The sequence below is a fragment of the Podarcis muralis genome, chromosome 7 (genome assembly GCF_964188315.1).
Source record: "Podarcis muralis chromosome 7, rPodMur119.hap1.1, whole genome shotgun sequence".
Classification (NCBI taxonomy): domain Eukaryota; kingdom Metazoa; phylum Chordata; class Lepidosauria; order Squamata; family Lacertidae; genus Podarcis; species Podarcis muralis.
The window spans coordinates 89951325-89978210 of NC_135661.1; the positions used below are offsets into that span (position 1 = coordinate 89951325).

General features: G+C 50.2%; 1 protein-coding gene across 3 annotated transcripts in view; it reads left to right on the forward strand.

Annotated features, from left to right (window-relative positions):
- Positions 1–25701, forward strand: part of PLEKHG2 (pleckstrin homology and RhoGEF domain containing G2) — a 69947-nt gene extending 44246 nt beyond the window's left edge. For 2 of the 3 annotated variants that reach the window (XM_028741848.2, XM_077932410.1), the window contains 11 exons: positions 1318–1449; positions 3884–4066; positions 7044–7136; positions 7987–8073; positions 10506–10539; positions 11453–11554; positions 11721–11822; positions 13092–13108; positions 14452–14715; positions 16214–17639; positions 22632–25701. In XM_028741848.2, coding sequence (XP_028597681.2) covers positions 1318–1449; positions 3884–4066; positions 7044–7136; positions 7987–8073; positions 10506–10539; positions 11453–11554; positions 11721–11822; positions 13092–13108; positions 14452–14715; positions 16214–17639; positions 22632–24685 — 4494 coding nt within the window. In that variant the 3' untranslated portion in view covers positions 24686–25701. The remainder of the gene's footprint in view (positions 1–1317; positions 1450–3883; positions 4067–7043; positions 7137–7986; positions 8074–10505; positions 10540–11452; positions 11555–11720; positions 11823–13091; positions 13109–14451; positions 14716–16213; positions 17640–22631) is intronic. The other variant, XM_077932411.1, reaches the window with a different exon arrangement.
- The last annotated feature ends 1185 nt before the right edge of the window (positions 25702–26886 follow it).

Below are 26886 nucleotides of genomic sequence, written 5' to 3' on the forward strand. Positions count from 1 at the left end.
CCAACCTTTTTTGGGCAAAGGCACACGGAGGTAGGCTGGTGTGCCGTGGGAGGGAGGCGGGCGACCCGGGCGGCGAGAGGCGGGGCGGCGGCGGCGAGCGAGCCCCCCCCCACATCCCATCGCCGCTCGCTCCAGTAGGCCGGCCGAAGCGAGCGGTGATGGGATGCGGGAGGGAGCCCGCCCGCCGCCCCGCGCGCGCCCGCCGCCGCCGCCCCGCCCCCCGCCGCCCGAGTCGCCCACCTCCCTTCCACGGAACACAAGGCAACATTCCGCGGCACACTAATGTGCCGCGGAACACCGGTTGGGAAACACTGCACTAGGGTGCCATGGCTGCCCTCCAAAGAATTCTGGGAGTTGCAGTTTGTTGAGGACGCTGGGCGCTGTTAAGAGATTCCCCCCGTTCCCCTCCCAGGCAGGGCTACGTTTCCCAGAGTTTTCTGCGAAGAGGGATCAACTCTGGGAATCGTAGCTCCTGGACTCTTGTACTGTGATCGCAGCTTTGCATAAGACAATAAGAAGAAACCTGCTATATCGGGCTAATGGTCTGTTTAGTCCAGCACCTCGTTGTCGCATTGTCAATCAAATACCTTCATTGGCATCGCAGTATAAAACTGGAATAATTAAAAAGACAAGGGCGAAGCTGTCGAGGATTATAAGCTCACACTATGGTTGTGTGCATTTGGATATTCTTCTACACTACATGCGCTCTATGTGGGGCTACCTTTGAAAGTGACGCGGAAACTACAACTAATCCAGAATGTGGCAACTAGGCTGGTGACTGGGAGCGGCCACCGAGACCACATAACACCGGTCCTAAAAGACCTACACTGGCTCCCAGTACGTTTTCGAGCACAATTCAAAGTGTTGGTGCTGACCTTTAAAGCCCTGAACAGCCTCGGTCCAGTATACCTGAAGGAGCGTCTCCACCCCCATCGTTCTGCCCGGACACTGAGGTCCAGCTCCGAGGGCCTTCTGGCGGTTCCCTCATTGCGAGAAGCCAAGTTACAGGGAACCAGGCAGAGGGCCTTCTCGGTGGTGGCACCCGCCCTGTGGAATGCCCTCCCACCAGATATCAAGGAGAAAAACAACTACCTGACATTTAGAAGGCATCTGAAGGCAGCCCTGTTTAGGGAAGCTTTTAATGTTTAATAGGTTATTGTATTTTAGTGTTTTGTTGGAAGCCGCCCAGAGTGGCTGGGGAAACCCAGCCAGATGGGTGGGGTGTAAATAATAAATTATTATTATAAATTATTATTATTGCCGGCTCGCTCCTGACCACCTCCGTCACTCAACGCACACTTTGCCTTCCCTTCCCAGGAACTGGCAAAGCATTACGACAAGAGCAGTCCCGGCTACGACGCCGTGGAAGAGGCGAGCATCACCATGACGGCTGTGGCTTGGTACATCAACGATATGAAGCGCAAGCAGGAACACGCCACCCGGCTGCAGGTATTAAAGAAGGGGAAAACTCAAGAGCTGATTGTGCCGAGGGCACACCAGAATTATTTGAGAACTAAAGGTCCTCAAGAGGGGACCAGCCAGATGTTTGCCTCTCTGGGTGCTACAGCAGAGAAGATTCATCAGCAGGTACCGTATTTTTTGCTCTATAAGACTCACTTTTTCCCTCCTAAAAAGTAAGGGGAAATGTGTGTGCGTTTTACAGAGCGAATGCAGGCTGCGCACCTATCCCAGAAGCCAGAACAGCAAGAGGGATTGCTGCTTTCGCCTCGCAGCGATCCCTCTTGCTGTTCTGGCTTCTGAGATTTAGAATATATTTTTTCTTGTTCTCTTCCTCCAAAATCTAGATGTGTCTTGTGGTTTGGTGCGTCTTACAGAGCAAAAAATACAGTACTTGCCTCCGTTACAGCAACCTGAACGTGTCGGAGGAAATAATCCATTATACGTTGCTGAAAATGCATATGACACGTCGCATTATAGGAAAGTTTTTAATGTTTGATGTTTTATTATGTTTTGATATACAGTCGTACCTCTGCTTACGTATTCCTCTGGATACGTAAACTTTGGGTTGCGAACGCGGCAAACCCAGAAGTGTATACTCCAGTTACAAAGTTTTTGGAGTCGGCCGGGCCTCCGGAACGGATCCCGTTCGTAACCGGAGGTACCACTGTATGCTGTAAGCCACTCAGAGTGGCTGGGGAAACCCAGCCAGTTGTGTATAAATAGTAAAATAATAATAATAATAATAATAATAATAATAATAATAATAATAATAATAATAATTGGCAAATCAGACCAGTCCCCTTCCCCATGGAGCTTATGAAACCCCCCAGACTATCTACTGATTCAGTATTTGTTTGCAGGAAGTTTGCACCACGCTTAGACTTTGTCCCTCCCTTAATTGATCATTTGTTCTGATTCATTTGCGCAGACAATGAGCATTCATCCTGATTTGCTTGTGGGCTCTTGACACATCTTGCCATTGAGCATTCATTTACACACACACACACACACACTCTCTACTTTGCAATGCATTTCCCTATTCCTTTTCAATAATAATAATAATAATTTTATTTGTACGCCACCCTCCCTGGCCAGAGCCAGGCTAAGAGCGGCTAACAGCATATAAATAATACAGTATGCATGAAAACAAGCAATCAATTGATTAAAATGCACCCCAAATATTTAATTCAAATAAATTAAAATTAAAGTTGAAACTGAACAAATGACAATCCTCAGGTTAAAATCGAAAGTTAATACTTGCCAGGACCAACTGTTTTCACTGATATTATAAGGACCTGTGTGCAGGCTAGAAGGCCTCTTTAATGCTTGTTCTTATACAGAAATAAAAGAATCAGACTGAACCCCGACCAAAGGCCTGGCGGAACAGCTCTGTCTTGCAGGCCCTGTGGAAGGATGTCAAGTCCCGCAGAGCCCTGGTCTCTTGTGACAGAGCGTTCCACCAGATTGGGGCTATGACCGAAAAGGCCCTGGCTCTGGTTGAGGCCAGTCTAATCTCCCTGGGGCCCAGAATCTTCAGGGTCTTGTTATTTGCAGACATTATTTTTTGAATGTGTGCTGGGGCACCAGAGCGTTTTAAACCCCCTTTAATTTTGCAAGCCCAAAGTCCCAGAATTCACCTGAAACCCTCCTGCAAAATAGGGGCATCCAATGTCACTCGGTACTGGATCCAACCACTAGGCATACTTAAAACTGCCTTGATTTCTAAACAGGCCGTACTCTTAAGAGGTCCAGCTCCAAAGGCCTTCTGGCGGTTCCCTCACTGCGAGAAGCTAAGTTACAGGGAACCAGGCAGAGGGCCTTCTCGGTGGTGGCACCTGCCCTGTGGAACACCCTCCCATCAAATCTCAAGGAAATAAACAACTACCAGACTTTTAGGAGACATCTGAAGGCAGCCCTGTTTAGGGAAGCTTTTAAATGTATAATAGGTCATTGTATTTTAGTGTTCTGTTGGAAGCCACCCAGAGTGGCTGGGGAAACCGAGCCAATGGGCAGGGTATAAATTATTATTATTATTATTATTATTATTTATTTATTTATTTATTTATTTATTTTTTATTTGCGGCTAGTACGGTATTTTTTGCTCTATAAGACTCACTTTTTCCCTCCTAAAAAGTAAGGGGAAATGTGTGTGCGTCTTATGGAGCGAATGCAGGCTGTGCAGCTATCCCAGAAGCCAGAACAGCGAGAGAGATTGCTTCTTTCACTGTGCAGCGATCCCTCTTGCTGTTCTGGCTTCTGGGATTCAGAATATTTTGGGAGGAGGAAAACAAGAAAAAAACTAGGTGCGTCTTATGGTCTGGTGCGTCTTAGAGCGAAAAATACGGTACCTCTCTTTCCTCTTTGGGAGCTGAGCTCTGTCTCCTGTTTTCCCTCCCTCCCCATCCCTCTGCCCTTTCCCTAGGAGATCCAGAGGCAGCTGGTTGGCTGGACAGGCCCAGAGTTGGGGGCTTTTGGGGAGCTGGTCCTGGAGGGGCAGTTCCGGGTGCCGCGGGCACGGAAGGAGAGGGTCTTCTTCCTCCTCAGCAAGGTGGTCCTGATTGCCAAGCGCCGTGGAGAAGCCTTCGTCTACAAGAGCCACATCTTTGTAAGAGGGGCTGGGGGAGGGTGTGGGGAGGAGGAACGAGGGGCACAGATTTTGGGGGCACGTAGAGTCACAGAAGGGGGACACAGGTGGCACTGTGGGTTAAACCACAGAGCCTAGGGCTTGCCGATCAGAAGGTCGGCGGTTCGAATCCCCGCGACGGGGTGAGCTCCCGTTGCTCGGTCCCTGCTCCTGCCAACCTACCAGTTCGAAAGCAAGTCAAAGTGCAAGTAGATAAATAGGTACCACTCCGACGGGAAGGTAAACGGTGTTTCCGTGTGCTGCTCTGGTTCGCCAGAAGCGACTTAGTCCTGCTGGCCACATGACCTGGAAGCTGTACGCCGGCTCCCTTGACCGATAAAGCAAGATGAGCGCCACAACCCCAGAGTCGGTCAGGGGTCCCTTTACCCTTTACCTTAGAGTCACAGAATACCGAGGAAAGCATTTAAGAACAAGATCCAGGGAATTAAGAAAATAACAAGTGCAGACAACTGCTGGAGATGTGGAAGTAAAAATGCGATCTTAGTACATGTGATGATTAACTGCCCGATGATAAGATCATTTTGGTGCGAGGTGAGGATATAGCAAGAGTAATAAAGACAAATTGTTATTTAGGGGATTTGAATTTAATTCTAAATTATATATCGGAAACGTGGGAGATTACAAGGGGTCAAAAAAAATGGATGTGCCGTGCCATATTAGAAGCAAAAAAACTTGTTTTGATGAATTGGAAGAGCCGCAAAAAGATTCCATTGGGCACTTGGATTGACAATATGGACAGACCAGCTACATACGAACGAGTTGCATATCGATGCAAATTAAGAATGGAAAAATATGAAGAAATCAGGTAGGAATACTTAAGCGATAAGGCGGACAGTGGTGGGAAGTGGGGGGAGGAGAGGTGGGGAAATAATTGTTAAAAAGGTGTAGTTACAGGTATACCAGTACTCAAATCTGAATGGTTAAATACTAAATGGTTATTAGTATTATTGTGGTTTTTGTTGTGGTTTTTGTGGTTGTATTGAAAAAATGATTAAATAATTTTTTTAAAAAAGATACAGGGAATTTCAGGCCGATTAGCTTAATGCCTGTCCCCGGGAAAGTGGTGGAAAGCCTTGTTAAAGGCCAAATAACCAAGCATGTAGAAGAACAAGCGTGGCTTGTGGAAGGACAAGCCCTGTCTCATGGACACTTGTGGCCTTCTAGATCCTCTTGGATTCCAATCAGCTCCAGCCAGCGTGGCCAGTGGTCAGGGATGATGGGAGTTGTAGTCCAGCAAGATCTGGAAGGCCACGATTCTCCACCCCCGGTCTCGGAGCTCAAAAGGCAGGCTTGGGTCTGGACAGGGGCTCTGGGTTCAGGTCCTTGTCTCAGGCCCGGGGCAGGCCATTCACACAGCCTCCAATCCGCCAAGTGCGAGCAGGATTCTTGTGAGAGCGGGCAGAGCGAGGAGAGTGTTTCGTGAATGGAAGGCTGGAGGCAGAAGTACGATGAAAAGTGCTCTGAAGGTCGGAGGGCAGGTGTAATTTAAAATCTGCTCCGTGAGGCTGAAGAGAGAGAGAATGGGAAGAGAGACCTCACAGCATGTTCCTGAACTGGTTTCCTCCCAGCTTTGCAAGTGCAATGGCAAATGTGCAGTCCAGCAGCTCAGCTGACTCCCCTGTCATCAGTTATGCCCAGGGCCGGATTTAGGTTTGATGAGGCCCTAAGCTACTGAAGGCCCTTTCTATGTCCAGCTGCCCTTTGTCAACAACAAATTGTCCCTGTTTTTTGTGTTGAATATACAGTCATAGGGGACGCGGTTGGCGCTGTGGGTTAAACCACGGAGCCTAGGACTTGCCAATCAGAAGGTTGGCGGTTCAAATCCCTGCAACGGGGTGAGCTCCCATTGCTCGGTCCCTGCTCCTGCCCACCTAGCAGTTTGAAAGCACATCAAAGTGCAAGTAGATAAATAGGTACCACTCCGGCGGGAAGGTAAACGGCGTTTCCGTGCGCTGCTCTGGTTTTCCAGAAGCGGCTTAGTCCTGCTGGCCACATGACCCAGAAGCTGTACGCCGGCTCCCTCGGCCAATAAAGTGAGATGAGCGCTGCAACCCCAGAGTCAGCCACGACTGGACCTAATGGTCAGGGGTCCCTTTACCCTTTACCTTTACCTATACAGTCATATCTTGGGTTAAAGATGCTTCGGGTTAAATCTTTTCAGGTTGCGTCCCACGGCAACCTGGAAGTACCGAATAGGGTTAGTTCTGGGTTTCGCCACTCACGCATGTGCAGATGTTCAAAATGACGTCGCGTGCATGTGCAGAAGCGGCGAATCGTGACCCGGGCACGCACAGACGCGGGTTGCGTTCTGCTCAGGTTGCGAACGGGGCTCCGGAACGGATCCCGTTTGCAACCAGAGGTAGCACTGTATGCTATATGGTAATTGATGGACCTAATCAGTATCTCAAGCCATTTGCGCATGTTCCCCTGCAACCAGTCCATGCAGATTGTAGGCACCCCATATATAGAAAGGAGCAAATTGGTGATATTTTAGGGATCAGGCGAGCAGGCGGGGCCCATGACTTACATCACAGGAGCCTACACAACACAAAACACGGTTGCTGTACGTAGGTTTTATTTTATTTGATTTTATCTTCTATTTTGGAAATGTACATCCAGGGTTTTTTTCCTTTAATTTTTTGGGGGGCCCCCAAGAGAGTGGGGCCCTGAACTAGAGCTTGTTTAGCTTATACATTAATCAGGCACTGTTTATGCTCCTCCAACTTCCATGCTTCAGGCAGAGTCTCTGCCTGTTGATTCATTTTTAATCTCAGAGCTCAGTCCTGGAAGAGCATTTGGGTTGAAGGCAGCAAGGGTACTTCCAAGAGAGCGTCCTTCCTGCTCTAGAAACGTTGTCGCTGTCTTCATGCCAAACGGTTGGACGAGATGCCACCGTTTCCATTCCGTTTTTCTTCTTTTCTCGCCTCTGGTTCTACAGTGCTGCAACCTGGCCCTGCAGGAGAACACAAAGGACCCCATGAGCTTCAAAATCTCCGACCTCTCCATCCCCAAACGGCAGCACGTGGTACAGGTGAGCTCCAGGAGGGGGGCTTCAAAGTCGAAGGCAAAATGAAAGCCCAAAAAACGCCCCCAAACATTGCGCAGGGCTTTGCAGAAGTGTGTGAGTGCTGCACACCAGGTGCATCATGGGGAGTTCTCGGCATCCTTTTATACACCTGAGATACCTGGCTGTGGAAAATGCACCCAAAATATCAATAACAAAGAAACAGAGACATATCTTCTTGGATTGATAGATGAAGAGATACCACGGGGGGAGAAAAGAATTTTCCTATATGCAAGTACAGCTGCTAGACTAGTGATTGCCGCTAGGTGGAAGTCACAAACTATACCCCATAAAGTAGGAACGGATTTGTAAACTAAATGAATATTTGATTTTGGCAAAATTAACTGCTATAAATAAGAAATCAGCCAAATCAAAATTTTTTAAAAAGGAGCAGAAATGTTTTGATGAGTATATGGCAAAATATTGCTCAGAAAAAGATAACACTAATGTGCCCAGATTAAAATGTGAAGTACTGGGTGGAAGGAAAATTTGTAAGGAAAGAGAATAAGAATATCTGGATGACTTGAGAAGACTGTAAAATGCAAAGATTAGTGTAACTTGTATAATGTGGAGGAAATTGAGTGGGGGCAGAGGGAGAAAATAATAATATGATGGATTGAGGAAATATAAATGTAAATGTATGGGGAGGAAATGGTGTTGGCTTTGGTACATTTGTATTGTAATGTAATATGTGAAAACCAATAGATAGATAGATAGATAGATAGATAGATAGATAGATAGATAGATAGATAGACAGAAAAGAAAAGAAAAGAATGGAAAGGAAAATGCACCCAAATTATGGCCTTTGCTACCGCAGGTGAGGAACCAGGAAGAAAAACGTCTTTGGATCCATTATCTGAAGCGGTTAATCGTGGAGAATCACCCAGCGTCCATCCCTCAGAAGGTAACTGGAGTCCAGGAGTAGCTGCAGCCAGTGTTACCTGCTGGTGGGAGTTAATCTGGAATCCTTGTGGAGGTACCTATATAGCTCAGGGAGAGAGAAAGAGAAGTTAGAATCATAGAATCCTAGAGTTGGAAGAGACCACAAGGGCCATGGAGTCCAACCCCCAGCCAAGCAGGAAACACCATCAGAGCACTCCTGACATATGGTTGTCAAGCCTCTGCTTAAAGACCTCCAAAGAAGGAGACTCCACCACACTCCTTGGCAGCAAATTCCACTGTCAAACAGCTCTTACTGTCAGGAAGTTCTTCCGAATGTTTAGGTGGAATCTTCTTTCTTGTAGTTTGGATCCATTGCTCCGTGTCCGCTTCTCTGGAGCAGCAGAAAACAACCTTTCTCCCTCCTCTATGTGACATCCTTTTATATATTTGAACATGGCTATCATATCAAGTTAGAGGTCCCTCCAGCCATCTGTTTCACTGCGCATTCACGATATTTATCAGTTTGTTTATAAAAATATTTACATGCCGCTGTATCACAAAATATATCACTCCCAGTCTAGCTGCCTCATTCTGGATTAGTCGTAGTTTCCGGGTCACCTTCAGAGGTAGCCCCACATAGAGCGCATTGCAGTAGTCCAAGCAGGAGAAAACCAGAGCATGCACCACTCTGGTGAGACAGGCAGGGATGGTCTCATCCTGCATACCAGATGGAGCTGGGAGACAGCTGCCCTGGACACAGAATGGACCTGCGTCTCCATGGACAGCTATGAGTCCAGAATGACTCCTAGGTGGCGCCCCTGGTCGTTCAGGGCACAGTTACCCTATTCAGGACCAGGAGTCCTCCATACCTGCCCATATTAAAAGCTTCCCTAAACAGGGCTGCCTTCAGATGTCTTCTAAAAGTCAGATAGTTCTTTATTTCCTTGACATCTGATGGGATGGTGTTCCACAGGGCGGGTGCCACTACCGAGAAGGCCCTCTGCCTGGTTCCCTGTAGCTTCACTTCTTGCAATGAGGGAACCGCCAGAAGGCCCTCAGAGCTGGACCTCATTGTCCAGGCAGAACGATGGAGGTGGAGAGGAGACGCTCCTTCAGGTATCCTGGACTGAGACCGTTTAGGGCTTTCAAGGTCAGCACCAACACTTTGAATTGTGCTCGGAAACGTACTGGGAGCCAATGTAGGTCTTTCAAGACCAGTGTTATATGGTCTCGGTGGTCGCTCCCAGTCCCTAGTCTAGCTGCCTCGTTCTGGATTAATTGCAGTTTCCGGGTCACCTTCAAAGGTAGCCCCACGTAGAGCACATTGCAGTAGTCCAAGCAGGAGATAACCAGAGCATGCACCACTCTGGCAAGACAGTCTGTGGGCAGGGAGGGTCTCATCCTGCGTACCAGATGGAGCTGGTAGATGGCTGGACGAACGGCATGGTTCAGAATAAGGCAGTGTCTTCTGTTTTGTGTCACCCCAGGAGTGGGTTGTTTGTGGATGGATTGCATTCCCATCCCACCTTTTTCTCCCTGGGGCTTCAGGTGGTGTGCACGGCTCTCTCTCCCCCTCCTCATTTAATCCCCACAACCACCCAGTGAGGTAGGTGAGGCTGAGAGGCAGCGACTGGCCCAAGGTGTCACGGTCCGGTCTACGGGCGATCGAAGTCCCGGCTGAGGACGTCGGGACCGGGGGCAAGATGGTGGGGTGGGAGCAGGAACGAGAGTCCAGAAGTCAGGGGTCCGAGGGTCGAGAAGCAAGGAGTCATGAAGTCGAGGGTCCGAGGATCAGGAAGGAAGGAGTCACAAAGTCAAGGGTCTGAGGGTTGAGAAGCAAGGAGTCACGAAGTCAGGGGTCCGAGGGTCGAGAAGCAGGGAGTCAAGAAGTCAAGGGTCCGAGGGTCAGGAAGGAAGGAGTCACAAAGTCAAGGGTCCGAGGGTCGAGAAGCAAGGAGTCATGAAGTCGAGGGTCCGAGGATCAGGAAGGAAGGAGTCACAAAGTCAAGGGTCCGAGGGTCGAGAAGCAAGGAGTCACGAAGTCAGGGGTCCGAGGGTCGAGAAGCAGGGAGTCAAGGAGCCGAGGTCCGAGGATCAGGAAGCAAGAAGCCCAAGGCAGGAAGCGTGTTGCTGTGGCAAAGAGCCGAAGGGAAATGCTGACCTTCTATCCCTTCCCGGCTCTTGCCACCAGGTGCAACAAGTTACCAAGCGGCCTCACCTGTGCGGCCGCGTCTTGCCTCTCCAGAACAAACTTAGGAAGGCCCCAGTCCTGCAAAGCCCTAGTGGTCACTGGGCCTGGCTCCTGCGTGCACTCCTGACACAAGGTCACCCCGTGAGCTTCATGGCCGAGTACGGGGATTTGAACCCTGGTCTCCTGGGCCCAACGTTCTGACCTCTACACCACTCTGTCTTGACCGCGTCTGACTCTTCTTTCCCTTTTGCTCTTTGTTGCAGGCTAAGCAAGTCCTGTTAGAGAACAGCTTCCAGGGTAAGTGCCTGAATCTCTTTTCCCCCTCCTTCCCAAACTCTTGAGCAGGCATCCCCAAACTCGGCCCTCCAGCTGTTTTGGGACTACAGTTCCCATCATCCTGACCACTGGTCCTGTTAGCTAGGGATGATGGGAGTTGTAGTCCCAAAACATCTGGAGGGCCGAGTTTGGGGATGCCTGCTCTTGAGGTTTTTCATTTCCATTGGTTCTTAGCTATGGACTCTTCTGCATAAACCCAAGACACCTGTCTCCTTGTTACAGTGGTACTTTGGTTCTCAAACTTAGTCCGTTCCAAAACCAAAGCGTTCCAAAACCAAGGCGCACTTTCCCAAAGAAAGTAATGCAGAACGGATTAATCCATTCCAGCCTTTTAAAAACAACCCCGAAAACAGCCATTTAACATGAATTTTACTATCTAACGAGACCATTGACCCATAAAATGAAAGCAATAATCAATATACTGTACTATAAAATAAATAAGACAGTATTGTAGATGATAAAAATTAAAATTATTTTTTCTTACCTGCACTGATGATAGTCATTGTTTATATAGATATTTTTCTTATCCATTTCCGCAGTCACACAATCAATCAATCAATCAATCAGTAGGTGAAATGGCTTCCACACAGCCACAAAAATAAATTAACCGAAAAAGCCCCAAAGACAAAACCGCAAAATAAATAGCGAAAACAAAAGCGCCAAACTTAATCCGTTCCAGAAGTCCGTTTGACTTTCGAAATGTTCGGAAACCAAGGCGCAGCTTCTGATTGGTACAGGCGCCCCGGAAACAATAGCTGACAGCCGCAATGGATGTTTGGCTTCTGAAAAACATTCAAAAACTGGAACGCTTACTTCTGGGTTTTCGGCGTTTGAGAACCAAGGTATTTGCATTCTTTATTTTCATTTGCTGCAGGCTCCCCAGAGGTCTTCTCCAGCCCAGGGGCTCCCAAGAAGACCTTGCCTTCGACGCGGGTTGACGAGTCCGTGGCGTGCAGCCGAAACCGGCGGCAATCGGGTGAGGAAGTCAGAGAATCATAGAATTGTCGGGTGGAACCACTGATTTAGTACACAGAGTTAAAGTGCAGTGTCTCAGCCGTGTGCCTTTGCCACGGAGACCAGGCAAGCTTCAGTAGGCGAGTGAATTCTGGACATGACGTAACTTTCATTTCCTTTTCCCCCAGACCCACCAGAGTTCATGTACAGCCCCGAACGAGCGAGGCGGAGCTGCCCCATCTTGCAGCTGGAGAAGAGCGGCTCCTATCGCCGCGGCCGCAGGCAGTCTGGTGAGGGAAAGCACACAGGTCTCTCTCTCTCTCTCTTTCCAGAGAATTTCCCATTTCTGTGCAGGATGGAGTTTTTGCAAAAGGCGCCCTGCATTCTCCAGAGCGGCACTAGGGGGCAGTGCGCCGCAAGAAAAGTTGCGCTCTTAACAAGCCGCACAAAGCAATAAATAAAGCTAAGCAGGGTCCAGTCTGGTTTCAGATTGGATGGGAAACCGTGTGTTTCGATCCCTGCATGGCAGGGGGTTGGACTAGATGACCCTCACGCAGGGTGGATAAAAATTATGTTTTTTTAAAAAAATAATATTAATTTTTTAAAAAAAATCAAAAATTGTTTTTTTATTTAATTCGGATTTTTTAAAATTAAAATCAGATTTTTAAAAATTTAAATCAGATTTTTAATATACAATGCATTCGGAGGAAAATTCTTTCTAAAGATAGCTTTCTATTTAAGTTGCATTATAGTCCAAAGGCTATTCGTCAGGAAATCAGAATTTGTTTTAAGTTTTTCATGTGTGCTAAAACTCTAAGTATTTTAAAAAACAAACAAACAAACATTTAACCGCATCAGTTACCAAATATGGATACATATGCTATTGCTTTAGTTAAATAAATTGTTATTAAGGAAATGATTATTTTTCTCCTTCCAATAAAGCACAGCAGAAAAGTTAACTTATTAAACTTCACCATAATTTCATAATTATCTGTCTATGGATTTCTAATGGTATAACCAAATCGGTAATTTTTGATATAACTGTAAAAACGACTCTGAAAATTTATGATTCCAAAAATGAAACCTTCCTCTGGTTGGAAATACTAAGATTATACCAGCAAGAATGAGTCTTTCTGTAAAAAAAAATAATTTTTTTATTTATTTAAATCACTGACTAGTGATTTATTTAAATCACTGACTAGTGATTTAAATTGTGGTTTAAATCAATTTGATTTAAATCAAATCCCCTTCCAGCCCTATGATTCTGTGATTTCCGTTTCTATAAGAAAGTTTCTCTTACAGGTCTTTAACTGGTGGGTCTGGGCTCTAGCTACTGGGAGCACCACCACTGGGCAGGTTAACTAGGAAACTTTGGGGGTTTTTCCTTTTTTTGGTTGGAACAGACTAGCACGGCTGCCCCTCTGGAATTGATCCTGCCCATTTTTCATTTTAAACAAAATTCAGCTGTTGTGCCACTGACTCTGATGGTTCCTTCTCTTTTTTCTTCCTCCTCCCTCCTCCTCTTCCTTTCCTCTGTTCGCTGCTGCGGACGTTCTCAGACGTGGCCAAGATCAAGGTAGGTGGCTCTCTGCCAGGCATGCCTCCTCGCTCTGCATCTCTGTTGCGCTCAAATTCTGCTTTCCCCAAAGAGGCGTCCGGTTGGCCGCTGCAAGAACCGGACGCTGGACTAGATGGGATGTTGGCCTAACTCAGGACGCTTTCCTTAGGTTCCCAAAATGTGAAATGTGACTTAACTGCGTGTGCTTGCATTCCTCCTCCCGCCCGTCTTGTCAAAATGGGCAACCTCTTTGGGGCAGGGACCACTCTGTTTTTGCTGCCGTTACGCCTCGCGTTGCAGTACAGCAACTCTGCTTAATAATAATAATAATAATAATAATAATAATAATAATAATAAATTTTATTTATACCCCGCCTTCCCCGGCCAGAGCCAGAGCCGGGCTCAGGGCGGCTAACATCAGTAAAATTACAGTGAAATACATAATGGGAGGGGAAAACCCAATTTAAATTACAGGTTAAAATGCAATTTAAAATGCAGCCTCATTTTAAAAGTCAAAACCATAAGGGGAGGGAAACATAAGGACCTTTTATTCGCATTAGCCAACGGCCATAGCAACATAAAACAAGCAATATATACAGATAAAATATATACAAATAAAAAAAGTCAGCAATGGGTAAAAAGGGCACTCAAATGGCCAAGATTATCGTTCAGATAGTGGCCCCTAATCTCATTGCACCCTCGATAAACCTAGCAACCTTTGCTGTTGTCTGATCATTTTGATCTGATAAAAGAAAGAACAATGTGGCCTCAGATGGGCGGCCTGGGATGGTAAGTAAGAGTGGGGTAATGATCTCATTCCTTAGGCCTTAAAGGTAAAGGGACCCCTGACCATTAGGTCCAGTCGTGACCAACTCTGGGGTTGCGGCGCTCATCTTGCTTTACTGGCCGAGGGAGCCGGTGTGCAGCTTCCGGGTCATGTGGCCAGCAGGACTAAGCCGCTTCTGGCGAAATCAGAGCAGCGCACGGAAACGTCGTTTACCTTCCTGCCGGAGTGGTACCTATCTACTTGCACTGGTGTGCTTTCAAACTGCTAGGTTGGCAGGAGCAGGGACTGAGCAATGGGAGCTCACCCCGTTGCGGGGATTCGAACCGCCGACCTTCTGATCGGCAAGTCCTAGGCTCTGTGGTTTAACCCACAGCGCCACCCGCGTCCCTTACATGTTCCCTAAATGCTCGCCACGGACCAACTGCATGTTCCCCTCTGCTGTCCCCTGCTTCCCTCCCGCTGCCCCTCTGCCAAAGTGTGTAACCTCCTTGGGGCAGAGACCTCTTTTTTTGGCTGCCTTGCATTACGTTGATGCCGCGCAGCTCAGCCGTAATGCCGCATTCCTGTTCTGCAGCACGCTGACAGCGACGGAGAGCTCTTTCCGGCCGCCGAGCCCCTCGAGCCGCCCGGCGCCCCCTGCCCAGTGACGTCCGGCAGGACGGAGATGGACGCTGAGGAGTCGGACCAGGACGAAGGGGAGGCGGAGTTCTCTCTGGCCGGAGAGCCAGTCCCCGGAAATTTGTCTATCACAGAGGAAATCCTGGAACTGCTCAGCCAACGGGGCTTGGATGGCGAGTCGGGAAAAGACGGGCCAATTTTGGGAGAAGAGAGGGCGGAGGTGAGTGGCGTGGGGTTCAGGGGGGAAAGCGGGTTGAGCTAGATGACCTTGGGGTAACTTCTGACTCTACACTCTGTGGTTCCAATAGGAGTTGGGGATTCTGTGCAAAGCTGGGGGGGGGGGAGATGCATAATTATTGATTATTAAGACATCTGGAGGCAGCCCTATTTAGGGAAGTTTTTTTTAAAAAAAAATATTTTCAATGCAAAATTACAGTGGTACCTCGCAAGACAAATGCCTCACAAGACGGAAAACTCGCAAGACGAAAGGGTTTTTTGTTTTTTGAGCTGCTTCGCAAGACGATTTTCCCTATGGGCTTGCTTCACAAGACGGAAACGTCTTGCAAGTTTGTTTCCTTTTTCTTAATACCGTTAATACAGTTGCGACTTGACTTCGAGGAGCAACTCATAGAACGCGGTGTGGTAGCCTTTTTTGAGGTTTTTGAAGACTTTGGTGATTTTTGAAGCTTTTCCAAAACTTTCCCGACACTGTGCTTCGCAAGACGAAAAAAATCGCAAAACGACAAAACTCGCGGAACGAATTAATTTCGTCTTGCGAGGCACCACTGTACAACAAAAATTACAAAGATCGAATCCAAAAGAAAACAGTAGAAACAAGAGAAAAAAGCACGAGAGAAAAAAGAACACAAAAGACAAAAAAACAAAAACACACATCTACAAATAAAACCATATCATCGTTCTAGTCTAATCATTACCAATACATATACACATATTGACTTAGTTCTTTTGTTCTAAGACCTCAAAATTTTTACTCTTTCTAAATTGTTGTGTCTAATGTAGATTACCTCTATCTTTATAATTTTTACACCATTTTTTCTCTTTCTTTAACCCTGCAAAACTTCATTCATTGCATACCGTTATGCTTACTTAGGGAAGTTTTTAATGTTTAATGCTGTGTTGTGTTTTTAATATTTGACTGGGAGCCTCCAGAATGTCCTCAGCGCTGGACCTCAGTGTCCAGGCAGAACAGACATCCAGTCTTGCAAGTGTAAAAGCACGTCTGTATTTTGGGATAAGAAGTTTGTGCAGATATGGGGCCCGAGAATTAAAATGGAGAGGTGGAAAATGGACATACCAAGGGCAGAATTTCCTTATAGTGGCCAGGTTGTCGTGATGCTCGATATCTTTTAGACATTGACCAATTAGACTGTTTGCTTTAGTGGGGCCCATAGTGAGTAGGTGTTGTGGAGACAGGCCACAAGAGTGAAGTTTTTGATAGACGGTTTTAAGCCAGGCACTTCTACGGGAGTCTTGAAGTAGTAGGGATAGTAAACCGGGGGGATTTGAGTTTCGGCGGAGCCTGAAGTTAAGAGTTTTTTGCCAAGTCCGTACTTCTACTGAAGGGAGACTTGCCTCCAGTCTCAGTGATGCGTTTGGGATGATAACAGCTGGTGGGGGTCTCACCCTCATTTGCCTCGTGTTTGGAGTGGCAGGGAGTTCCCCAGGCTGTAATCACCATCCACCTCGTTCTCTTGCAGGATCCGCTCCTGAGAAATGATCCTTTGGAGGAGCTGGAGGAGAAGGCAGAAGAGGAGGCGGTGGAAGAGCTTGGAACGGAGGGGGAAGAGGCCCCCCAGAGAGACCCGGTCCAGGAACAGCTGCCTCCGATGCCTCGTCATCCCTTCACCTGCGACTCCTCCGAGGAAGAGGAGCAAAGGGGGGAATCCGCCGGTCCGTCTCCTCTCCACGTCTTGGAGAACTTAGAGGACGCCTGCAGGAAGCCAGGAGATGGGGGCGGTGCTGGCTGCGTGGGGCAGGCGGCGGCGGGTGCGAGAAGCCCGCCCCCTGAGGATCCCGGCCAATCGAATCAGCCGGCGCCATGCGCCCAAAGCTCCCTGCAGGTGGAGGGCAGAGCCACGCGTGACTCCACCTTGACGAAGGACGACTGGCTGCTGATTGAGAAAATCAAGAGCTACTACGAAGGGACGGAGGCTGTCAACAAGGTGCCGGGTTCGAGTAAGGTGGAGGGCGCCCCTCCGGTGCCCACTGGTGTGGTGCGCGAGTCCGTCCTTCGCTTCAACAGCATCCTGCGGCAGAACGATGCCCAGGACACAGAAGTGGGCGGGGGCAAGCTGGGCAAGCTCCGCCCACAAGCGGGCGCCGGCGGCCATGGGAGTCCCAGCAGGAGCAGGAGCCAATCGTGTAACACCCAGCCGCCCTTCTGCCAATGGGATTCCGGCGAGGGGAGGAGCCACCTGCCCGCGAGCCCCGGACATTCCAAGAGGGGGAGGAGCCGCTCCGACGGTGGCCAATCGCCAGCCGGCTCTGAAGATTCCGCCGGCGGCGAGGCCCAATCGCCTCGGGCCTGCTGTGAGGATTCTGAGAAGGGGCGGAGTCTATCTGGGAGAACCCATAACGTTTCTGGGAGTGGGTGTGGCTTGGAGGAGGAGCCTACAGGACCCGAGTTCAAATCCTGTGCAGAGATCCGGAGAGCTTGGCAGGAGAAGGAGCGGAGCGCTCTGGACCTCCTAAAGAAATGCGGCAAGGAAGCAGGCAGGGGGTTGCCCTCCGCCCTGGAGACGCCGGTTTACGCCGAACCCTTGTGCATCGTGGAGGATTCGGACTTGGAGGAACCGCACTCGGGACCGAGCAGAGACCCGGAGGAGGAAGCCCACGGTCCCGGGGCGAAGGAGAGGCAGGCGGCTTTTGCGGGCGATGGATCCCAGGGCTACCTGCCCGCCCTGGACCTCTACGAGAGCAACGGGGAGCCGTGTCTGTTGGAGAACTCGGAGCGCATCATCAGCAAGGTGCAAGCCTTGGCCAAAATGTACAGCGAGAAAATCAGCCGCCTGAAAGCCCAGGGCCGGGGGCGGGAGAGGCCCCGGGCCCCCCACCACCGGAGGACCCTCGGCAGGAGCCTGGCCAGGGTGCAGGAGGGGAAGCAAGGAGCCACCATCCCCCACTGTGAGTGAACCCCGTGTGTCATGCGCTTCCGAAACTAGCCTGCCCCCTTCCAGAGGATTCTGGGGAAAGGTGGCCATTTTCTCCCAGCATTCCTCAGGACCAGGGTTATATCTGTGTATCCGCAGGGTGCGGGGTGTTGGAACAAGTCCACAGGCTGCTTTTCCTGCCTCTGGGTGGGGTTTTGAGCAAAGCGAGGGGCCAGCACCGATAAGACCCTGCTGTCCACCTGCCTTCCTTGTTTTCATCCACAAGGTGTAGGGAGGGGGGCGTGGGAAGGGGACTTTGCTAGGAATGAGGCAGCAGTGTTTCTGGGTCCATGGTGAGTTTGGGGGAATTTGGGGGGGTCATCTGGGTCATATTTATCTGCGGGGTGAATGTGAGGTGGCTTCTGTGGCATTTATATTCTAGATTAGCGTATGCATTTTGTGCAAATCTGCCTTGATGGGTCCACAATTTTTTAAAAATGCAAATTGTGGACCCATCAAGGCAAATTTGCACCCCAAAAAATTGCACTAAAGTATCTAGTAGTGTATTTGGGGGGGGTTGGGGGGGGGGAGTTCCCTATAATCTCCCCGTCCCCCTCTTGTCATTTTCCACAGGGGAGATGAGATGGGAATAAGGGGCTCTTGGTATTTATTCCCTGTGCCTTAAGCATCGTTCATATTTTGTTATTCCCTCTCGTCCTTCCGAGGGTGATGAAGGCTTAGCTACACTCATTGCCACATTTTAAAAAATATTAATGGGAAGGAAAAACAGCTCAGAGCTCAAACTATTGTGTGGAGCACAGGTCTTGAACCCAGTGTGCTGGGACCCCAGGATAGGTTAATAATATAATAATAGAATTGTGGAGTTGGAAGGGACCCCGAGTGTCAATAATAATAATAATAATAATAATAATAATAATAATAATAATAATTTATTATTTATACCCCACCCATCTGGCTGGGTTTCCCCAGCCACTCTGGGCGGCTTCCAACAAAATATTGAAATACAATAACCTATTAATCATTAAAAGCTTCCCTAAACAGGGCTGCCTTCAGATATCTTCTAAAAGTCTGGTAGTTGTTTATTTCTTTGACATCTGGTGGGAGGGCGTTCCACAGGGCGGGTGCCACCACCGAGAAGGCCCTCTGCCTGGTTCCCTGTAGCTTTGCTTCTCGCAATGAGGGAACTGCCAGAAGGCCCTCGGAGCTGGACCTCAGTGTCCGGGCAGAACGATGGGGGTGGAGACGCTCGTTCAGGTATCCTGGGCCTTTGAGGCCGTTTAGGGCTTTCAAGGTCAGCGCCAACACTTTGAATTGTGCTTGGAAATGTACTGGGAGCCATTGAAGATCTTTCTAGACTGGTGTTATGTGGTCTCGGCGGCCGCTCCCAGTCACCAGTCTAGCTGCCGCGTTCTGGATTAGTTGTAGTTTCCGGGTCACCTTCAAAGGTAGCCCCACATAGAGCGCATTGCAGTAGTCCAAGCGGGAGATAACTAGAGCATGTACCACTCTGGTGAGACAGTCTGCGGGCAGGTAGGGTCTCATCCTGCGTACCAGATGGAGCTCGTAAACAGCTGCCCTGGACACAGAATTGACCTGCGCCTCCATGGACAGCTGTGAGTCCAAAATGACTCCCAGGCTGCGCACCTGGTCCTTCAGGGGCACAGTGACCCCATTCAGGACCAGGGAGTCCTCCACACCTGCCCGCCTCCTGTCCCCCCAAAACAGGCCTTCTGTCTTGTCAGGATTCAATCTCAATCCGTTAGCTGCCCACCAAGCTCTTGACAGAAGGTGCTGGCACTAATTGAGCCCCTGCTGCATTCTGAATCCTGTTGTTCTAGGACCAATCAGACTGCTGCATTCTGAATCCTACTGTTCTAGGACCAATCAGACTGCTGCATTCTGAATCCTGTTGTTCTAGGACCAATCAGACTGCTGCATTCTGAATCCTACTGTTCTGGGCCTATCAAACTGCTGCATTCTGAATCCTACTGTTCTAGGACCAATCAGACTGCTGCATTCTGAATCCTACTGTTCTAGGACCAATCAGACTGCTGCATTCTGAATCCTGTTGTTCTAGGACCAATCAGACTGCTGCATTCTGAATCCTACTGTTCTGGGCCTATCAAACTGCTGCATTTTGAATCCTACTGTTCTAGGACCAATCAGACTGCTGCATTCTGAATCTTACTGTTCTAGGACCAATCAGACTGCTGCATTCTGAATCCTGTTGTTCTAGGACCAATCAGACTGCTGCATTCTGAATCCTACTTTTCTGGGCCAATCAGACTGCTGCATTCTGAATCCTGTTGTTCTAGGACCAATCAGACTGCTGCATTCTGAATCCTACTGTTCTAGGACCAATCAGACTGCTGCATTCTGAATCCTACTTTTCTGGGCCAATCAGACTGCTGCATTCTGAATCCTGTTGTTCTAGGACCAATCAGACTGCTGCATTCTGAATCCTGTTGTTCTAGGACCAATCAGACTGCTGCATTCTGAATCCTGTTGTTCTAGGACCAATCAGACTGCTGCATTCTGGATCCTATTGTTCTAGGACCAATCAGACTGCTGCATTCTGAATCCTATTGTTCTGGGACCAATCAGACTGCTGCATTCTGAATCCTATTGTTCTGGGACCAATCAGACTGCTGCATTCTGGCTCCTATTGTTCTAGGACCAATCAGACTGCTGCATTCTGAATCCTATTGTTCTGGGACCAATCAGACTGCTGCATTTTGGATCCTATTCAACTCAGTACATAGCAGGCCATCTCTCCAAGCCCGATGCTCCCCAGAGCGGCATTCAGGTTGTCCAGATGTTTGCCGTTGACACACCTGCCTTTCATCTCAGCCATGGCAAGGGCAGCCGGGGCGTTCAGATCATTGGGAAAGGGTCCCGGGGGTCATCTAGTCCAACCCGCTGCAGTGCAGGGACAGTGTTGCGTGGAGCTGTCTGAACTGCACCTCCCCTCGTCCCAAGCTCCCCAGATTTGTCTTTGGTGCTGGGCAGCATCTTAAAGAGATCTCCTTCCCCTGGCTGCGAGATGCAGCGCTCAACAGGCGCCCGGACCCTGGACTTGTCTTGAGAGCACCGCAGCTGGTTACATAATGCAATTAAGCACTTCGTGTTCTAATTAAAGCAGAGCCGTAATTAAGATCCAGGGGGCTAAACGGAGACGGCTTGGATTTGTGCACGTGGAGTGAAGATGCTCCAGGCAGCCCTTTCCTTGAAGTTGCAGCTTTCCCCCTTTTCCACCCCTAAATCCTTTCTCTTTCCTGATGATCCCTAGCATGGAATTTGTCTTTTCGTGGGCTGCCACACGCTGGGTCGACATGCCCCAGCATCAGACGGCAAGCCGTGCCAGAACCAGCTGACCCAGAGATTGGGATCCAAGGGAAAGTTTTGGGGGGGGATGTTGTGTGGTGGTTTCCATCTGAAAAGCAAACTGTGCCCTTGGTTTCCCCCCTGCTATTATACCAGTGGCGTAGCGTGGGTTGTCAGCACCCGGGGCAAGGCAAGTAATTTGCGCCCCCTAACCCGTGGATTTGCGCCCCCTAACCCGTGGATTTGCCCTAACCCCAGATGTTGCGCCCGGTGCGGCCGGCCCCCCCTGCACCCCCCACGCTACGCCACTGTATTATACTGCCCTAAAGCCCCCCTCCCCGATCTTTTTTGTTCTCCCTGATTTTTGCAGGAGGCCATTCTGAGTTGTGTTGTGAAACTGGGAGGCGGGTGGTTGATGCTGCTGGCCAGTGGGGAGCTTGGCTTCCTCCCCCCCCCCTTTTCTGACCTCTCCACTCCCACCGTGCAAGAAATGTCTGCAAAACAAGGCCAGCTGGAGTCTCTTACCTCCCTTGGACTTTTGTGTCCATCTTCCAAGATTTTGCAGTCGGCAACCAGTGGGGGGACGACGAAGATTTTCTTAAATCACAAACATTCCCTGTTGCATCTCAGGGCAAGAGGAAGCTCAGCGAAGCTTCCAGAGAGTGCGATGGCTGGTGCCTTAGGAAATAGCATAAAAGAGCAGCAGCAACTAAGCAGGGGTTTCGGACACCTCTAAAATTTGAAGGGATGCGGGACCTAAAATCGCTTTTTAAACAGGCAGACCCCTCCAGGTATTTTCCAGGGACAGTCCCGGATTTACAAAAGCCATCCCGGTTTCTGATTTGATCCCGGAATGTCATGCTTTTCCTTAAGACGTCCCTATTTTCACTGGAGAAATGTTGGAGGGTATGGAGTTGTACAGCCCGCAAGCCAAGGAGATAAGTAATTATACAACCTTTAGAAGGCAGCTGAAGGCAGCCCTGTATAGGGATTTTTAAAAAACATTTATATTATGTTTTTATATATGTTGGAAGCCACCCAGAGTGCCTAGGGCAACCCAGTCAGATGGGCAAGGTAATAATAATAATAATAATAATAATAATAATAATAATAATAATAATAATAATATTGATGTCCCTATTTCCAACAGAGAAATGTTGGAGGGTATGCATGTTTTAGGAGGAAAGACCATTTCCAAAAGATGACCACAGTTGCCTCAGCGAACAGGCCAGGGTGACCTTAGCCCTCACCATCTCCAATCAGAAACCTACCCCCCCCCCCAAAGATTAATCAACCCTCTCTTGGGTTGATTGATCTATGCATCAAGCCATGGCAAATTAAGGCCCGGGGGCCAGATCCAGCCCAATCGCCTTCTCAATCCGGCCCGTGGATGGTCCAGGAATCAGCGTGTTTTTACATGAGTAGAATGTGTGCTTTTATTTAAAATGCATCTCTGGGTTATTTGTGGGGCACAGGAATTTGTTCATTCGCTCCCCCCCAAATATAGTCCGGCCCCCCACAAGGTCTAAGGGACAGTGGACCGGCCCCCTGCTGAAAAAGTTTGCTGACCCCTGGATTAAGCCAATGCAAGCTTTCGACCCTAGTTGATTTCCTCTCCCCCTGAATGAGGAGTCGGTCTTTTCACTCTGCCTCCTGCCTCTCCCTCTCTCTCCTTCTGCAGGTGAGCCCCGAATCTACGGCCACGTCCTCATCCACGAGCCCCTGCACCACGTGGTCCGAGTTCAGGAGAACACGTTGCTTGCGGCCGCCACCCGGGGGACAGCCCTGGAGCTGCGTGCTGAGAAGCCCTGCCCGCTCCTTTCCCCAGAACTCCTGGGTCCGCTACGGCAGGGACTTCTGTGCCCCGCACCCCAACCTCCGTGCATTGGGTCTGATGCCTTGGCACCTGCCAGTCGGGAGGCGCTCCCAGAAGGCAAGCAAAGCGGAGGAGAACCAGGAAGCCCCAGACACTCCCCGTCGCCCAGCCCTGCTGTGGATCCCCTTGCCAGAGAGGCACGCAAATTGGGGGAGCCTCCTCTGCACCCCAAATTCGTAACCGAGAGAACCACGCTTGGAGCCACGAACGCAGAGGAAACCACGTCTGCGTCAGAGCCGGCTGGGGAGATGGAAGAGGCAACGCGGTCATCTTCTGGGCCTGGGGTGCAGCCGGTGGGTGCTGTTGGAAAAGGGGTGCCCAGCCGTTCCCACGACTCCCAGAGACTCACTGACCTGGAAACCGGAAACTCTTCTGTCTTCCCAGGCTGTGTAGAGGAACCGAAGCCCAGTTTGCCCAGTTCTCCAGCTGCTCCCCCAGCAGGGCAGGCCTCCCCCCAGAACCAGGAAGGACCCCCCTCCTATATAAGCTCTGGGCTGCAGCTGTCGGCAGCTGGCAGTTCAACAGGAAAAGGCTCGGCACCTTTCCAGGAGAACGATAAAGTCCGTACAGAGCTGGCAGCATCGAGCAACGAATCCTTCAAAACGCTGCCCGGCGTCCATGGAACTGTGGCCCTGGATTCTACCCCAAAGGCCACGGTGCTCCTCCCACTGGCTTCCTCAGAGGCCCCGCCGCCGATGCCCCGCAGCACGGAGAATTGCCCTGTCCAAAAATCCCCTTCCCCGACCCGGCCCGATTTCCAGGCGGCGACAGAGCTTCCGGTCTCCGCGCAACAGCAGCGCGCGCCGGCCCCACTCCCAAAGCTCCTCCCCGCCTCTCCGGTCCGCAGGTGCCTCTCCTCTAGTGCGGCGGCCATTTCCAGGTACATCGCGGCCTCCTGCATCAGCCAGAGCCTGGCGCGGAAAAACGGCGGCCCTCCTCACGAGGAGATGCAGGTGCCGTTCCTGCCTCCCGCCTCTGCACCAACGCTCCCGAGACCCCTGGCAAACCCTTTGGCTCTGCTCCCCAAGGGGGCACCCAGGGCCCACGCCAACCTGGGCAAGCCAGAGGCCTTGTTTCCGAGAGACGCGCCTCCGGCCCGCTGTTTTGGCCCCCTCTCTCCTCCCCGCCGACGAGCCTTGTCCGCAGCAGCCCAGGCCTTCGAGAACGGCGCCCCCTTCTCCTCCGCCTCCGAGCCCAACTCCAGGGTGCAGTCGCCATGCCCCATAAAGCCCAGGGTCTGCTCCCCGCCTCCAAGCGGGCCCCGGGCCTGCAGCTTTGCCCCCTTGTGTGCCCATCCTCCCGGGCAGCCGCCTGCCCACATCGCCTCCCCGGTGCCGTTGGTGCCGGACTGTGCCACGGGACCGGCCGTGCTGCCTCCTTTGAGGCCGCGGGGAAACAGCCTCCCCAGTGGCGAGCTGGCCGAGAGCCCAGCCGTAAACGGGGACCAGGCGCCGCTAAGGTGTGCCAAGGGGGCTCCCCACCAGTTGCCCACTCTGCCGCCCAGAGGCTCCCCTGGATCCCATGAAATTGGCAGCATCAAGTGGCCCAATGTGCCAGGCCTGTGTCTGAAGTACGTGGGCAGGGAGTGCCGGCCGAGCTCCCAGAGGAGGCCCCTCGAGGGGGAGGGCTGCCCCGAATCGGACTCCCCCATAAGCACGGACTTGGCGCAGCTCTCTGAGAAGAGCCAGCAGAGGGCCAGTTACTCGACGACGGTGAATATCCAGATTGGTGGCAGCGGTAGGATCGCCTCCTTCAGCAACGCCCAGGTCAGCCTGACCCACCCACTGCTGCCCACCCCGGACCAGCCGAGCGTCAGGAAGGTCAACGGCAGTGCCTTAGAGGGGGGGCCCAAAACGTGAACTTTCCAGGTCTTGCCGGGGGCTAGGACCAAGCCCTACCACTGCGCCAGGGAGGGGGTGAGAAGGCGGGGGTGGCAGGAGAGTTTAAGGGAGATGAGTTGTGGGTGTGCAGTCCGAAAGATCGGCAAAGCAGCTCCCTCCCCCCCCCCCCCCCAAATGCCACAGGGAAAGGTGATTTCTCCTCCTTCACCTCTTGAACCTCACTCTGTTGGGAATGAATAATTCGCCTGGGTTGGAGTCAGTTCAGTTCATTGGTAGCAGCAGGAATGGTGAGTTGGGTGCCGAAACACTTGGGGTCACTGTTTCAGGTGTATGTATTTGTTTGAGGGGGGGGGCATTTTCTCATGTTTCTCGCCCCCACTACCCTGCCTTTCTCCCTCCCAGATTTAGGACAGGTTCTGGTGGGTTTTTGTTTTAGAAGCGATCCAGAGCTCCCGGTAAAGACGTATTATTTGTTAAACCACTGTACAGCCGCATTTGCCTTGTACATTGAAAGCGCTATGCTGCCCCCTTTAAACTGTCATGGCTTTCCCCTCCCGCACAGAATTCTGGGAGCCCTAGTCTGCAATGGGTGCCCAGCGTTGACAGGATCACACTTCAAAATGACCTTGACAGATTAGAGAACTGGGCCAAAACAAACAAGATGAACTTTAACAGGGAGAAATGTAAAGTATTGCACTTGGGCAAAAAAAATGAGAGGCACAAATACAAGATGGGGGACACCTGGCTTGAGAGCAGTACATGTGAAAAGGATCTAGGAGTCTTGGTTGACCACAAACTTGACATGAGCCAACAGTGTGACGCGGCAGCTAAAAAAGCCAATGCAATTCTGGGCTGCATCAAGAGGAGTATAGCATCTAGATCAAGGGAAGTAATAGTGCCACTGTATTCTGCTCTGGTCAGACCTCACCTGGAGTACTGTGTCCAGTTCTGGGCACCACAGTTCAAGAAGGACACTGACAAACTGGAACGTGTCCAGAGGAGGGCAACCAAAATGGTCCAAGGCCTGGAAACGATGCCTTATGAGGAACGGCTAAGGGAGCTGGGCATGTTTAGCCTGGAGAAGAGGAGGTTAAGGGGTGATATGATAGCCATGTTCAAATATATAAAAGGATGTCACATAGAGGAGGGAGAAAGGTTGTTTTCTGCTGCTCCAGAGAAGCGGACACGGAGCAATGGATCCAAACTACAAGAAAGAAGATTCCACCTAAACATTAGGAAGAACTTCCTGACAGTAAGAGCTGTTTGACAGTGGAATTGGCTGCCAAGGAGTGTGGTGGAGTCTCCTTCCTTGGAGGTCTTTAAGCAGAGGCTTGACAACCATATGTCAGGAGTGCTCTGATGGTGTTTCCTGCTTGGCAGGGGGTTGGACTCCATGGCCCTTGTGGTCTCTTCCAACTCTATGATTCTATGATTCTATATTTCCCTCCCGGGGCCACGATTCTCCCTGGGAACTGTAATCTGCCGTTCTGTTGTCCTGAGACAACAATCTTCCTCTGTCCCTCTGCAACCTTGCATAATTTCATAATCGATACCTCGGTTGGCCCCTTCTGACCATTTGCCAGCCATGGTTTATTTATTTTTATTTTCTGAGGCAAGCAGAACAGCGTTCCGAATGTGCCTGGCCATGGACTTCCGTAAACTGTCAGTGTATAGCATCTCCAGTTTCGTTTGCAGTCCGACTCCTGATAAAACAGGATTTGCCTTTCTTTCTTTGCAATAATGGAGGAATCCCTGACAGATGGCCACCCAACCCCTGTTTGAAAACCTCCAACGAAGGAGAATAGCTCTCACCATCAGAACGGTCTTCCTAACATTTAGTCGGGATCATGACCCTGAACTTTTGTTTATCCAGGGCTTTGGGGGAGCCCAAATATACGGTGCGTTCCGACCACAACAGACCATTCCATCCCCACAGACTTGTTGGCCCTGCCAAAGAACTCCCCAAAAAATGGTGAAAGAAGGAGTTTCCTTTGCGGAAGCCATGCTGATCTTTCCTTCCTTCCTTCTATATCCTTAACAATGCTCTCTTTAATAAGGTTTTCCACCAGTTTTCTAAGGGCAAATGTTAAGCTAATGGAGTTATCATTATCTGTCTCCCTCTCCTGCTCCCACCAATACCCTTTTTTAAACAAATTAAAAAATGGTATCACCTTGCCTGTTTTCCCATCCTCCAGCAAAGAGTTGGCTTTTACTGACTT